Source organism: Dipteris shenzhenensis, chromosome 17 (genome assembly GCF_047967505.1).
Source record: "Dipteris shenzhenensis isolate YYH24624 ecotype China chromosome 17, Dip_SZ_1.0, whole genome shotgun sequence".
NCBI classification, from domain to species: domain Eukaryota; kingdom Viridiplantae; phylum Streptophyta; class Polypodiopsida; order Gleicheniales; family Dipteridaceae; genus Dipteris; species Dipteris shenzhenensis.
The window spans coordinates 7,651,198-7,665,454 of NC_141612.1; the positions used below are offsets into that span (position 1 = coordinate 7,651,198).

The following is a 14,257-nucleotide window of genomic DNA, read 5'->3' on the forward strand; positions in this document are numbered from 1 at the left end:
TAGTTTGTTGGCAAGGGACATGCTGGATTGCTTGGTTATTGCAATCAATTGAACCATTCTCAGACATTGGCTATGCAAGCAAGCGAGGTGTAGAGAGCCTAAGCAGAAGAACTTACACATTTGGGAAATATTACTATTGTGGCAATGCATTATAGTATGCAGGATCTCCAATTGCAAAACAAAGAACTCAGTGATAAAGCACATGCACTGGAGTTGGAGCGACATGAATTAGAAGAACCAATCCAGAAGCTTGCTGAAAGCAAACAAGATTTGGAAAGGTCTATCTATGGCCAAGTTCAATGTGTTGTGGAGAAGGAACGAGAGAAGTCGATAGAACGAGTATAAAAGTTGAAGGGAACACCTTTGGGGCTGAAGGAGAGGAAAAGACAATTGCAATGAATTCCCATTGAGTTAATACGCATTAGGATGGTTTACAGAAAAGAGAAACAGACTACTAAGAAAATTTGGGGACATGATTAAAAGATCGACTCGCATCTGAAAAATGAGGGAGGACCCAGAGAGGACATAAAATAGAGGGTCATATAGACCCATGACCCAGGTGGTAAGGCTTTACCCTTATCCATGAAAATGCAAAAAAGAAAGGAAATTAAACGCCCCAACTAGACCTAACGTAGGGTCTAGAGCTTTACAGCATGGGATTTGAGGGAAAGTGATGATGAGCATGGCCTCCACCATGAGAAAATGCATGACACACCAGGAGCACTCAAAGCTAGCCCTGGCATGACTGAAGTATAGAGGACCTCGAGCCTTGAACCCAAAGCATGGAGCTAAAGGGACATTGAACACGCCCCCAACGTTCACTTTCCGCCATCTCAGGCATGTAGAATCATATTAGAATCCAAAGCTAGGCTGAATGCAGCCCCCAAGAAGAGTGCTTGGAAAGCAAGCAGCCATAGCAAGAGAGGTAGCGATACACTGCATTCAAGACTTCTGCAAGAAATTAGGAGGGGACAGCTCGAGGAAAGAAGAAGGACCCTGAGCATTTGATGTCTCGACTGCAGCTCCCCACCAAGAACCTGAGCACTAGCCCTGACCTTACAGAAGATGGACAATACCTGGGTCGTCTTTTCTTCCCCCCCTTCCCCTCGGACCTTCACATGTAGGCACTTGCATGACCAAATACAATTTCAAACTGACTCATTACATTGGTTCTATTTCAAAATACAATTTCAAGCTGACTCATTACACTTCAAAATCTTACACAAAATGCAGACTTATAATGCGATGGTATTGTCAATTGATTCCTTGACGGAGGAAGGCGCATGTCCTTCCCCATGTAGATGTGTTGCACCTTTGCAAGAAATCCTTTCTTCCCAAGCTTGAACTTCATGATGCGGCCCTTCCATTCATGCAAAAGATCACCTCTTTTTCTCTTGGGAAGCTTATATGGACCCTTGGCAGATCCTCTCATGAGTATCCAATCATTCAAGCTGTAGGTGCAAGACACCCATTCACCCAGTGCATTTTTGCTCCTGTGGGACATAGAGTACATGTATGGTCTCCTCACCATGCTTGTACAGAGGTCACAACAGCAATAGTGGACTAGAAAGTGCAGCTTTGAGGGAGAGAGCATCTTCGATAGAGGGAGAGAGGGAGAAGGTATAGAGGGTGCAACTGAAGGTTGAGAGAAGCTCCAAGAGGTGCTGTAGCTAGGAATGGAGGGAGGAAGAGTAGAGGGGGATGAGCAACTGCTCCAGGAGGTGTTGTAGCTAGGAATGGAGGGAGAAAGAGAAGAGGGGGATGAGCAGCCACTACAGGAGGTATTGTAGCTAGGAATGGAGGAAGAAAGTGCAGAGGGGGATGAGCAGCTGCTGCTGTAGGAGGTGTTGTAGCTAGGAATGGAGAGAGAATGAGCACCTGCTACAGGAGGTGCTGGAGAGGGAGAAACACAATGGACCAGAGCAGAAGGGGGCAGAGAAGATGCCAAATGAGTTCCCACGTTTGAAAAATGGAGGGAGAATGGAGCTGGACCAGAGAAGAGGAGGGGGCAAGCCTGTAAGAAGCTGAGAGGGGGGAAAATTTTGCCCAAAAGGGCCCACCGCCTCTTGAATGACTTGTAGGTTTGTTTGGGGGAGGTGCATATGGGAGAAGGATCAAGCATGGGTTGAGGGGGGGGCGGGATGGTTTGAGTGGTCCTCGGTGTAAGAGGAGTAGCCAATAGGGGCTATTTGCAGGTCTGCCCACCCTCCACCTCAACATGGCATTGCCCCACAAAAAGGAGCACTCTCACAAAGAGGAGTAGCCAATAGGGGCTATTTGCAGGTCTGCCCAGCCTCCACCTCAACATGGCATTGCCCCGCAAAAGGAGCACTCCCATTAGAGGGAGAGACAGGAAGAAGGTATAGAAGGTGCAACTGAAGGTTGAGAGAAGCTCCAAGAGGTGCTGTAGCTAGGAATGGAGGGAGAAAGAGTAGAGGGGGCTGAGCAGCTGCTCCAGGAGGTGTTGTAGCTAGGAATCGAGGGAGAAAGAGCAGAGGGGGATGAGCAGCCACTACAGGAGGTACTGTAGCTACGAATGGAGGAAGAAAGAGTAGAGGGGGATGAGCAGCTACTATTGTAGGAGGTGCTGTAGCAAGGAATGGAGAGAGAATGAGCAGCTGCTACAAGAGGTGCTGGAGAGGGAGAAACATAGTGGACCAGAGCAGGAGGGGGCAAAGAAGATGCCAAATGAGTTCCCACGTTTGAAAAATGGAGGGAGAATGGGGCTGGACCAGAGAAGAGGAGGGGGCAGGCCAAGCTGAGAGGGGGGAAATTTTCACCTAGAAGGGCCCACCGCCTCTTGAATGACTCGTAGGTTTGTTTGGGGGAGGTGCATATGGGAGAAGGGTCAAGCATGGGTTGAGGAGGGGGGGGGGGGGGATCGTTTGAGTGGTCGCCGGTGTAAGAGGAGTAGCCAATAGGGGCTATTTGCAAGTCTGCCCACCCTCCACCTCAACATGGCATTGCCCCACAAAAATGAGCACTCCCACAAAGAGGAGTAGCCAATAGGGGCTATTTGCAGGTCTGCCCACCCTCCACCTCAACATGGCATTGCCCCACAAAAAGGAGCACTCCCATTAGAGGGAGAGAGAGGAAGAAGGTATAGAGGGTGCAACTGAAGGTTGAGAGAAGCTCCAAAAGGTGTTGTAGCTAGGAATGGAGAAAGAAAGATTAGAGGGAGATGAGCAGCTGCTCCAGGAGGTGTTGTAGCTAGGAATGGAGGGAGAAAGAGCAGAGGGGGATGAGCAGCCACTACAAGAGGTACTATAGCTAGGAATGGAGGAAGAAAGAGCAGAGGGGGATGAGCAGCTGCTACTGTAGGAGGTGCTATAGCTAAGAATGGAGAGAGAATGGGCAGTTGCTACAGGAGGTGCTGGAGAGGGAGAAACACAGTGGAGTAGAGCAGGAGGGGACAGAGAAGATGCCAAATGAGTTCCCACGTTTGAAAAATGGAGGGAGCATGGAGCTGGACCAGAGAAGAGGAGAGGACAGGCCTGTAACAAGCTGAGAGGGGGGGAAATTTCGCCCAGAAGGGCCCACCGCCTCTTGAATGACTTGTAGGTTTGTTTGGGGGAGGTGCATATGGGAGAAGGGTCAAGCATGGGTTGGGGGGGGAGGGGGGGGGGGATGGTTTGAGTGGTCCTCGGTGTAAGAGGAGTAGCCAATAGGGGCTATTTGCAGGTTTGCCCACCCTCCACCTCAATATGGCATTGCCCCACAAAAAGGAGCACTCCCTTTGGTACACCTCAAATACCTCACTAATCCCTTGAAAATTAGGAAACACTAATTGGGGGCCCTTTGGAGACCCCAATTCTCCCCTAATGCTTGGAAGATTCACACTTCTTTTCATGTGAGTCTTCTAAAGAAGTATCAAGGACTAGAACTAATAGAACCAATTCAAGAAGAACCACCTGAGGTGGAAGAGATGGACGAGATCCTCCAACCAGAACAAATTCGATATCATACAGAGAAGAAAGGACCCAGAGGCAAGGCCGTAGATACCTTGTTAAGTTTAAGAATTATTTGGCTCTTGATGCCAAGTGGGTAGATGAGGAATTCTTCTCTTAGAGTATCCTCAAGTTCTACACTTGTATCAAGAAGCTTTTCAATTGAGGACAATTGTTTAGAAGCCGAGGGGATGTCACCATTCGGGACTTCTCCTAAGCAAATAAAGAGTAATCTTTATTAGAATTGACTTCTCCTTTATTAAAGAGTAATCTTTATTTGGGACTTATCCTAAGAAAATAAAGAGTAATCTTTATTAGAATTGACTCCGATCAAAAAATGGTGAAGTTGGTTAACCACGAATAAGTTATTTTTACTTTTGCCTTCCATTGGTAAAAAGAGAACTATGGGGACGCCCACAAGGGACTAGAAATAGTCCAAGAAATAATCCCTTGTGGTTCCGCATGCATTTGACTAACCTTTAACTGGTTAAAGAGTTGGTATTTGTTTCTAGCAATATGTACGACCAAGAGAAGTGCAAAAAGTCCCTACAAGGCAAAAAGCACCAAGATGTGAGTGTCTGATGTTAAAGTACATCCAGTGTTTCATGTCAGTAGACTAAAAGAGTTACTGGGCGCGGATGATCAACTTGTTTCTCCTCAATAGTAAGTTACAGATTTGACTTTTATTCCACACGAACCTGAGAGTATTCTTGAATTTCGTGAAAGACATATTCGGAATAGAACTATCACAGAATACAAGATCAAGTGGAAGGATCGTGTTGAGGAGGATGCAACATGGGAGACATTACCGAATCTCTAGAGGACATTCCCGAGGTTTTTAGCTAACTCAGGAGTGAGTTCTTAGAGGAGGGGAAGTATGTCATGTGCACAGATTAGTATTTGACATGTACTCGAGTACACAAGACTAGCGCAGGTAGCCTAGGGAGGCTTAGGGCTAGGCAAGCTTGATTCTCGAGTTGAGTGGCAAGGGTACGAACCAATTAGAGGTCTTCGCTATTTTTGGCACATTGGGCCCGAGTCTATATAAGGGGCCCAAAGGTTTAGTTCTCAGGAGAGCCAATGGGAGCAAGTCTCGTTCCCAAGTGCTAGGTCTAATTAAGTCGCGATCGCACGCTTGCATCTTAGCGTAGCCCAAGGCCCAGCAACAAATCCAAGGCCTCTAGGCACCACCTGGTGGCATGGGACACCAAGCTGGTCAGGATCTGGTTGGGAGTTCGTGCCAATAGCCAACTCGTGGCTCGGAGGGGATATCTCCTGATTCGGGATCAATTCCTCACATTTGGTGTGTTATTGTGTTTGCTTGCAGATCAAAGGTTTCAGGAGTGCTAGGGTCATGTCACCAAGGGATGGATGTCGCACTCCAAGGACAGAAGCTCTTCCAGTTCTCCAAAAGAGGGCACTCGGCCAGTGAAGAAGAAATACACCCCGCCCTTTGCCAAATGGATGAGTTCGGGTATAACAGAGTCCAACTCAAGCTTACACACCTCAGATTCCAAAATGCTTCCTCCCTGACTCGTACCACGGTTCCGTCAACCTTTTAACTGCTTCAGCATGCACAAGCTTTTTTGCATCCTCATCACCAAGATCCGAAAACCCACCAGAGAGCTTCTTGGCCAAGACATCCGTGAAAGACAGGCTCCTGAGCTCCAGACCCGGAGGTCTCATACCCCTTCAACTTATCCTCAACCTGGACCTTACTCTGAGACTCCTCAACCTTCTCGTCACTCATTTGCTCTCTTACACACAAATCGATTATAGAGCCATCATCCCACGGTCGCTTGACCCGCTTTCCAACCCCCAGGGACAGCCCACTCCCTGCAAGCATGAAACCCCCCAGGCACCCTTCCCAAGCTCGTCCCAAACCCCATGCTCGTTCCCAATATTTCCTACTACGCTCAAGCGACACTTCAAAAAAAGACTATTGTTCGCAAGTGTAAGCACTTGAAAGTTTTTAAAATGCTTGCTTTTGACTCTGATTCTTCAATGTTGCATTACCTTCCACCCATTCAAATTGGCAACATGCGAACCAAGCCATCTAAGTTCTAGCCTCCTTTACCAACAAGTGACCCAGTTAAGCCTCTCCAGGTTCATATTGCTATACCGTAGTAGCTTGTAAGCAGAGGCAGGGGATTGCCTGTTAACAAGGGATGATCTCCAAGATAAGTTCTTGGTCCATTTCACATTCATGGGACCATTGTTTTAACTTTTGTCATATAGCCCCATAGTTTTTTCCATACCCGTATAGTATGGATACCTAACACATGCAAACGTCTGAAAAAAAGACATATGAAATGGAATTTCATACTTGACCCTTTTTTGAGGGTTAAATGCCCTTGTTTTGACTTTTCTTTTCTTCCGCACTGTTTGTGGAGCCTGTTGCATGCGAAGAGCCATGGACCCGTCAGCCATCTGGAGCCTTTCGCACTCGAAGAGCCTTTTGAAGCCAGCCATCTGGAGACACAGGCTTCTAGTGCTGCCCCCCCCCCGCAGGAGTGCTCGAGTATTTGAAACTTGAAACTTGAACTTGTTAATAAAATTTCATATACCTTATGTTTTGAAAGTATGAAAGCTTTTACAGCCGCGTATGGTTAAGCCAGGGACATTTTTCCATACTCATTCAATATTTCCATACCCGTATGCATCTGCTGTATGGAAACGTATGGAAAAAACTATGTATAGCCTCAACTGCTTGTAGGGCACTGCTTATCAATTTCTTTGATGCCAACTATTCGATCCGGCCCCTATCTAATTTATGATCATCAATTCCTTTACTTTTGTGGTGGCATGATGACCATGGAATTCATCATTACCTGAGCAACATACGTATGCATGCACATATCCATATGCATATTCATGCATAAAAGAGTCTGCAACGGACAGACACATTTCTATCTTACATCGCTTTCCATGTCTGTCAGGCACTAATCCAGACTCATCCATGCTCTCTCATCATCAATCTTTGCCTGAATATTCTCCTTCTGAGGCTGTGATGTATCTCTTCATCAATCTTGCCTGAATCCTCCTGCTGAGTATGTGATGTATCTCTAGCAACGCATTCATGCACCACATCATTGATCTCAATACAACTGTGACCTAGCATTTTCTCGACACTCATCACCAGCTGCCTATCTTACCTTCACGAATCTACCTGCCTAGCATTAGCTAGAAAGAGATATGGTGAAGCGTTCCTTGGATCTAATGCAGAAGCTAACCTTGCGGCTCGCACAGATCGCTCCACATCACTGTGAATTCTGCATGATGAAAGCAAGCTCAACCATGCTGGAGCGACACATTGGAATGGCATGCTAATGATCAGGTCCTCTGCCTCTTCCAGTAGGCCTCCTCGCCCAAGAAGATCAATCATGCACACATAATGCTCCACTGAGGGGGTAATGCCATGGTCTCTATTCATGGAGTCAAAGTATATCCTCCCATCAGCAACTAGACCTGTATGACTGCATGCACTAAGGACACAGATGAAGATAATCTTGTCTGGCTTCACGCCTTCCGCCTGCATCTGAGCAAATAATTGTAAGACCTTCTTGCTATGGCCGTTCTGAGCATATGCTGCCATCATGGCTCCCCAAGAGACCACATCCCGCATTGGCATCGCTGCAAACGCAGCCCTCGCATCATCCAGGCTCCCAGACTTGCCATACATATTGATGACGGCATTTGACACAACATCCAACTCCCATCCATGGCCAGAAACAGTAGCGTGGATCTCTCGACCCAGTTCTAGAGCTGCCACGCTGGCACATGCGTCCAAAGCGCAGATAAAGGTAATCTTGTCTGGCTGGATGCCTTCACTCTGCATCTGATCGAACAGTTGTAGGGCTTCCTTGCCATACCCATTCTGGGCACAACCAGCCATCATGGCACTCCAGCAGATCACATTTCGACTCGGTATCTCTGCAAATACAGCCCTTGCATCACTCAAGCTCCCACACTTGGCATACATATTGATGAGGGCTGTTCCCAGAATGACATCCAACTCCCATCCATTGCTAGAAATGGTAGAGTGGAGCTTTCGTCCCTCTTGAAGCTCTCCAACACTGACACATGCATCTATAACACAGACGAAGGTGACCTTGTCTGGCTGAAAGCATTCAGCTTGCATTTGACCAAACAGTTGTAGAGCCTCTTTCCCTAGCCCACCCTGTGCACATGCAGCGATCATGATAGTCCAGGAGTACACATTTCGGTTGTACATTTTGTCAAACACAGCACGTGCATGCTCCAGGCTCCCAGACTTGCTATACATTTGGATCAGAAGGTTGGTCAGGAATGTGTTGCCTGCATATCCACGCCTGGTCATATGCTCATGCACACGTTCACCCCCATACAGGAACTTCGCACCGGTGCAACGCCTCAAAAGTGAGGCATACGTAGCAACGTCTATATCTTGACCCAGCTCATCGATGATCTCCTTCTTCATGCTTTTAGGACAATTGCCATTGTGATAATGTCCACTTAGTGTAGAGGATCTGCTGATCCCTAGCTCGCCTAGCACCTGTTCTCCAAGCTTAGAACACCTGGACCTGAACCCATCTTGTGGCTCGGTGCCTATCTGCCGCAAATAAGGGCCACGCAAACATTCCAGGGCCTTCGACTTGTGCTTACCATACACTATTACCGTATTGCTCTCCGAGTCATTGGAGCTTACATGTCTATGCTCTTGCGAAGGAATCGAGAGGTGACGCATCTCGGATCCCGGAGGAGAAAAGCAACAGGGGAATAGCGACATGGATTCAATGTTAGCCACGGAATTGAGAAGAGTGCATTCATGTAAAACGGACCGGAAGAAGGGGCGATCGTGAAAACGCAAAGTGTAGCTGCCAATAGCTTCATTTGTGAAGAGATGTCGAACAGCAGTTTCTTGAGTCTTCACGCTTCAAATTGTAAAAGAACCATTGCTCGATTTCCCCCCGTAAAGGATAAAGGTCTGGCCTTGTGAGGTGAGTAAATTTAGTGACATGGCCCGCAATCCAATCGCGTCCCCTACACGTGGTCAGCTATTTTCGGGTCGAAAAGTGCCGGGCCAATGGCTCCCGACTCTCGATTGGCCGAGCACTTTCTTTCCTAAAAAAGCCTCCTCTAACCATGCCCCTATATGTAGAAAGCAGAGAAGGAAGCGTTGATACACGAGGGAAGAGTGAACACGAGTACATCAATCCATGTAACCTCCTTGATGCAAGAAGGCGTCATTACTCATGTTGTTTACATAAAGGTCCGGTGCTGGAGGTGTCGCCCAAGCTCTCGAGGTAAGCTGCTCCCACGAAGTTTGCTTTGGGGCTTGCGGCGCTTTGAAGAGACTCCTTCCTCCACCTTGAACAGCTCCAACGTAGGAGCCTCTGTATTGATGGGCATTGGATAGTATGTTCATTGGTTGTTCTCCCTTAAAGGCACATTGGGCTTTAAGTGGGAGGTTGTGGGGGTTAAAGGCCAGTGTACCTTAACCCCGGTTATGTACAATACTCAAACACATATATATACGAATGACATAGAAGATTAGGGTGTTCTATACCCACCAAAACTTGTGTGACTCTCTTCTGGCTCTCCTTCTCTCTCACCCTCTTCCGTTTTGCTTCCATTGAGATCTCTTAGGTAGCTACATACTACCTGGCCTCATAGTAGTTAGGTAGCTACAAACTAGCTTTCAATAAACAAGCTAGTTGCAACCTGGTTATCTACAAACTAGTTAGCTATAGGACTACTTTGCTATTAATTAGCTAATTACATGTGTGCTAATTAGCTCTGCGCTAGTGTTTTGCAATAGTAAATTTGGTTTGTCAACTACTTTTTACTAATTGTGTGATTGATCTTGCTATGAGTTGAGTGTTTTCTCAATTTTAGAAGAGAGTATCCAAATGTGCAAGCTCTTTTGAATTCTTGAAACTTTTTCCTATACAAAAATTGAATGAGAGATACACATGTTCTTCTATTGAACATACTCAAATGTTATATCTGAAGGAAACTACTGTCCAAATGCAACAACCCAATGCTGGGATTTATGGGCAAACATGTTAGTGTGTGTGATACATGTGAAAGTAATGATAAAACAACCTAGTTTCTTAGCCCTTGAGAAATCAAAACTTAGTATTTTAACATTATATGTGAGATTTCCTTATGTGAGAAGCACAAGGGATCCATATTACAATTCTTTGATATGCATCTTTGGGTGTTACCATAATTGTGGAGCAACTAGAGTGCAATGGTGTCCACATGAGATGGTGAGATGGGTTTTTATGTTCTAATCAAGGTATTTGAAGATTGTGAATCCAAAATAAGCTTGATTGCCAAACCCAAGGATCCCAATAACCAGGTAGCAAGGCACTGCCAACGAAGCACCTAAGCACCAAGTAGCACACATGAGCAAGTGGAAACCACACAAGCAAAGCTAATCAGAGAAGATGATTTGCAAACGATTGTGGGTAGGTCTAATATGGAGTGCCCAAGTCTAGATACTTCTTTAGCTTACTTAAGTGCAAAAGCCTGATGTAGAATGGGTTTTGATCATTTGTGTCTGAGAGTCATAGGCATACTATCAAATGGTGTTGCTCAAGTCTTGAGATAGGTTTGTGCCTCTAGCAAAGATGAGCATGTGACAGTGGCTACACCAACACCTTGTTGCATGAGCACATCTATTGCAGCTATGGTTGTTCGTAATGCTTGCAAGGCCCCCTTGTTTTTTATAGTAATACAAGTTGGTTGTTTCCACACATTTCCTTGTACTCTTTACTCCCTTGTTCACCCATCTCCATATAATTTTGTCCACACTTGTAGAAAACTCATGTAAAAGATGCTTGTTTCCTTGCATCCATGTATTAAAAGGATCTTGAGTGCCAAATAACCCAAGGAGTGCAAGAGAGGGCATCTTCTTGAGACAAGCACCCTTGCAAGTGCTAAGAACCATGGAGAGTACTTTTAGCTTTATCCAATATCTGACACATGCTTATTGGTATGATGCCAATAGTATGTGGCCAAGCAAAAAGAGCACCTATGTGAAGGTGGGAGAAGTTGGCAGAATCTAGGAAATATGAGAGCTAGAATGACTTTTGAGCTAGTAGTGGATGACCAATGACAAAGAAAGGGAGTAGTACGTGGCTCCCAATGGATCATGGGGCATGAAAACACCTAGCCACGCTCATGAAGAGATGGTGTCTGACTATTTTGTCAAGACTAGGAGTAAACCAGCCCCTAAATTGTAGCCATGATATGCCAAGGAGCTAGCTAGTATGGAAGGGCCCTCAAGGCGGTTTCATGAAGCCTCCGAGAATTCTTCCATAGAATTCCTAGATTCAAAGTTCATCCGCAAGCCCATCTATAATTTGAGCCATGAGCATAGTCATCAATTAGTTGAGTGAGCATCAATTCCAGAGGCAAGGGCTGCCTTAGACAAGGAATGTCACATAGCCAAAGGTGAGCCACAAGCAAGCCTATACCATGGTCAGTGAGTCCCCAAACAAATATAAGAAGCAAGGCCTCGTTAAAAGAGACAAAAAGTAAGATTTTTAAAAATCAAATTAGAAAAAATGGCGTGACATGTTATTAAAACTAAAGTACATTTAAAAAAGAGCACATCACATTTGTACAAGAAGTAGATCATATAGCTCAAAGCCATATGGTGTCAAAAAACACCTTACATTAGCTCACAGCCCTAGAAGATCTCATCTTGGTCTCTCTTATCTTCTCAATAACCCAAAGTCTAGAAGATCTCATCATTGGTCTCTCAAAACTAGAGTACATTTAAAAGAGAGCACATCACATTTGTACAAGAAGTAGATCATATAACTAAAAGCCATATGGTGTAAAAAAACACCTTACATTAGCTCCTAGAAGATCTCATCTTGGTCTCTCTTATCTTCTTAATCACCCAAAGTCTAGAAGATCTCATCATTGGTCTCTCTTATCTTCTCAATAACCCAATCTTTCACTGCCTCCACATTTGTATCCTCAACATAATTACATAGAAGATCTCATCATTGGTCTCTCTTATCTTCTCAATAACCCAATCTTTCACTGCCTCCACATTTGTATCCTCAACATAATTACATGCAAAGAAGTAATTTAAGCAGTCACAAATTGTTTCTTTATAATTTCTTTGTGAGGCTCTTATTGTTCTCTTAGCATCCGCATCAAATCACCCATGACGAGAGCTGCGATAACAAAGGTTACTTAAGAAGTCTAAGAGATCTTGTCGTGCTTTTATAGTATGTCTTAAAAGTCTTTCACTCTCTGCCATCTTGAGAGTCTCCTCCCTCTCTGCGTGCCTTTGTGCATCCAATTCCTCTCTCTCCATCTGTGTCAAAGGAGAACCTTGTTGAATTCTGGCCTCTCTCTGTGCTCCTTGGTCAGCAATCCATTCTTTGAGACTGTTAATTCCGAACTCCACGTCTTCGACAATGCCAAGGACATCCATGGGTGGGGAGATGATAAAGAAAGGGAGATGGACTAGGATGGAAGAAAGAAGAGAGTGTTTGTGGAAGGACTAGGATGGAAGAATACAAGTTAATGAGAAGCACTAGGATGGATGAAAGAAGAGAGTGTTTATGGAAGAACTAGGATAGAAGAATACAAGTTACTAGGATGGATGAAAGAAGAGAGTGTTTGCGGAAGCACTAGGATAGAAGAATACAAGTTACTGAGAAGGACTAGGATATAAGAAATAAGAGAGTGTTTGTGGAAGGACTAGGATGGAAGAATACAAGTGCACTAAGGCACGATGTGTTCGCTATGATAAGGGTTGGAATAAAGTGAGAGAAGCATTGGTAATGCTCTACTTTAAGTGAGTGGAGACTGTCCAACTGAATAAAATTTTGCAGAGCATTGGGAATGCTGTACTTTAAGTGAGTGGAGCATTGGGAATTGATACTTTGGAGTGAAATATATTACAAGTGAGAGAGAGAGAGAGCGATAGAAAGTGAGGAAAGACGTAAAGTGAAAGATGAATACAAGTTAATCAGAAGTACTAGGATGTAAGAAATAAGAGAGTGTCTTGAAGGGATAGAAAGTGAGGGAAGACATAAAGTGAAAGATGAATACAAGTTAATCAAAAGGACTAGGATGTAAGAAATAAGAGAGTGTTTGTGGAAAGACTAGGATGGAAGAATACAATGCACTAAGGCATGATGTGTTTGCTATGATAAGGATAAGGGTTGGAATAAAGTGAGAGAAGCATTGGAAATGCTCTACTTTAAGTGAGTGGAGACTGTCCAATTGAATAAAATTTTGCAGAGCATTGGGAATGCTTTTACAAATATTACATCATCACATATTCATATCAAAATTCTCATCACACAAGGTTATATTTCTAAATAATCACATCATCACACATTCATATCATAAAATTGTGTGCATGAAATAAATATATAAATATCATAACTAAATGCCACTTAAGTAATAAGTCACAAATTGGTGTATAATCAACAAAAACTACATCATGATTCATACATTGCAACAAATAAATGTCAACCATAATATTCATGGAATAAACAACATCATGAGAATATGCTCCTCATGCATATATACAAACACAACATTGTACATGCATCACAACTCTTCTGATGCTTCTAGTGGAGACTGTGGCAACTCTTCTGATGCTTCCAATGGAGGCTGTGGTGCTCTAGATGTACACTTCTTCTGTAGTATGTAGTGCTTTCAGAGTAGACTCAGTATCCTCTTCCTTAAATGCAAGCAGAGGCTGTGGCAACTCTTCTGATGCTTCCAGTGGAGGCTGTGGTGTTGTAGGTGTACATTGAGTCTCTACTTGTTCTGTAGTGTGCAGTGCTTTCACAGTAGACTCAGTCTCCTCTTCCTTAAATGCAAGCTCTGATATTGCTTCAGTTGCACATTGTATTCTAATGGCAGCAATTAGGTCTCGAATGATTTCAGCCCTAAACAATTGTATATCCTCCTTTGAATATTTGAGCTCCAAAGAGTCTTCTGATGAGACCTGTGGCTTAAGTGAGAAAATTTCTTTGAAAATCAACATGCAGTTATAGGCAACTCTCCACCCACAACTATGCCCATCTTCCTGCTCTACTAATAAATGCTTTTGGAAGCCTAGCGAGTCTTTGTACTATCTTGTTTCTCTGATAGCAGATACCAACTTCTCAACCGACCTGCTCATCATGACATATTAAAAAAACTTAGTGTGTCTATTACATAAGGTACATAATATAGAAGTAACAACAGATTAATAGAATACTTACGTTTACACTGAGCCATGAAAGCCTGTAATCGAGTTGACAAACCAACAAGAGTTGTCTTCAAGGTCCTAAACCACC

The 14,257-nt window shown here is 44.4% G+C and overlaps 1 protein-coding gene across 1 annotated transcript; it reads right to left on the reverse strand.

Annotated features, from left to right (window-relative positions):
* Nucleotides 1-6,553: 6,553 nt before the first annotated feature.
* On the reverse strand, nt 6,554-8,852 carry LOC147891619 (pentatricopeptide repeat-containing protein CRR2, chloroplastic-like). Its single transcript, XM_087388806.1, has 2 exons — nt 7,957-8,852; nt 6,554-7,917 (listed from the first exon to the last, which is right to left on the reverse strand). Exons 1-2 carry the CDS (start codon nt 8,713-8,715, stop codon nt 7,105-7,107), a joined length of 1,572 nt encoding a protein of 523 aa, XP_087244932.1. The 5' UTR covers nt 8,716-8,852; the 3' UTR covers nt 6,554-7,104.
* Nucleotides 8,853-14,257: the final 5,405 nt, after the last annotated feature.

What these genes read in the sequence shown, in the direction of transcription:
- LOC147891619 (XM_087388806.1), bottom strand. Translation starts at nt 8,715, where the DNA reads ATGTCGCTATTCCCCTGTTGCTTTTCTCCTCCGGGATCCGAGATGCGT. An exon ending in GCAATGGATGGGAGTTGGAT is followed by an intron (nt 7,918 to 7,956) that starts GTCATTCTGGGA and finishes ATGTATGCCAAG; the next exon opens with TGTGGGAGCTTGAGTGATGC.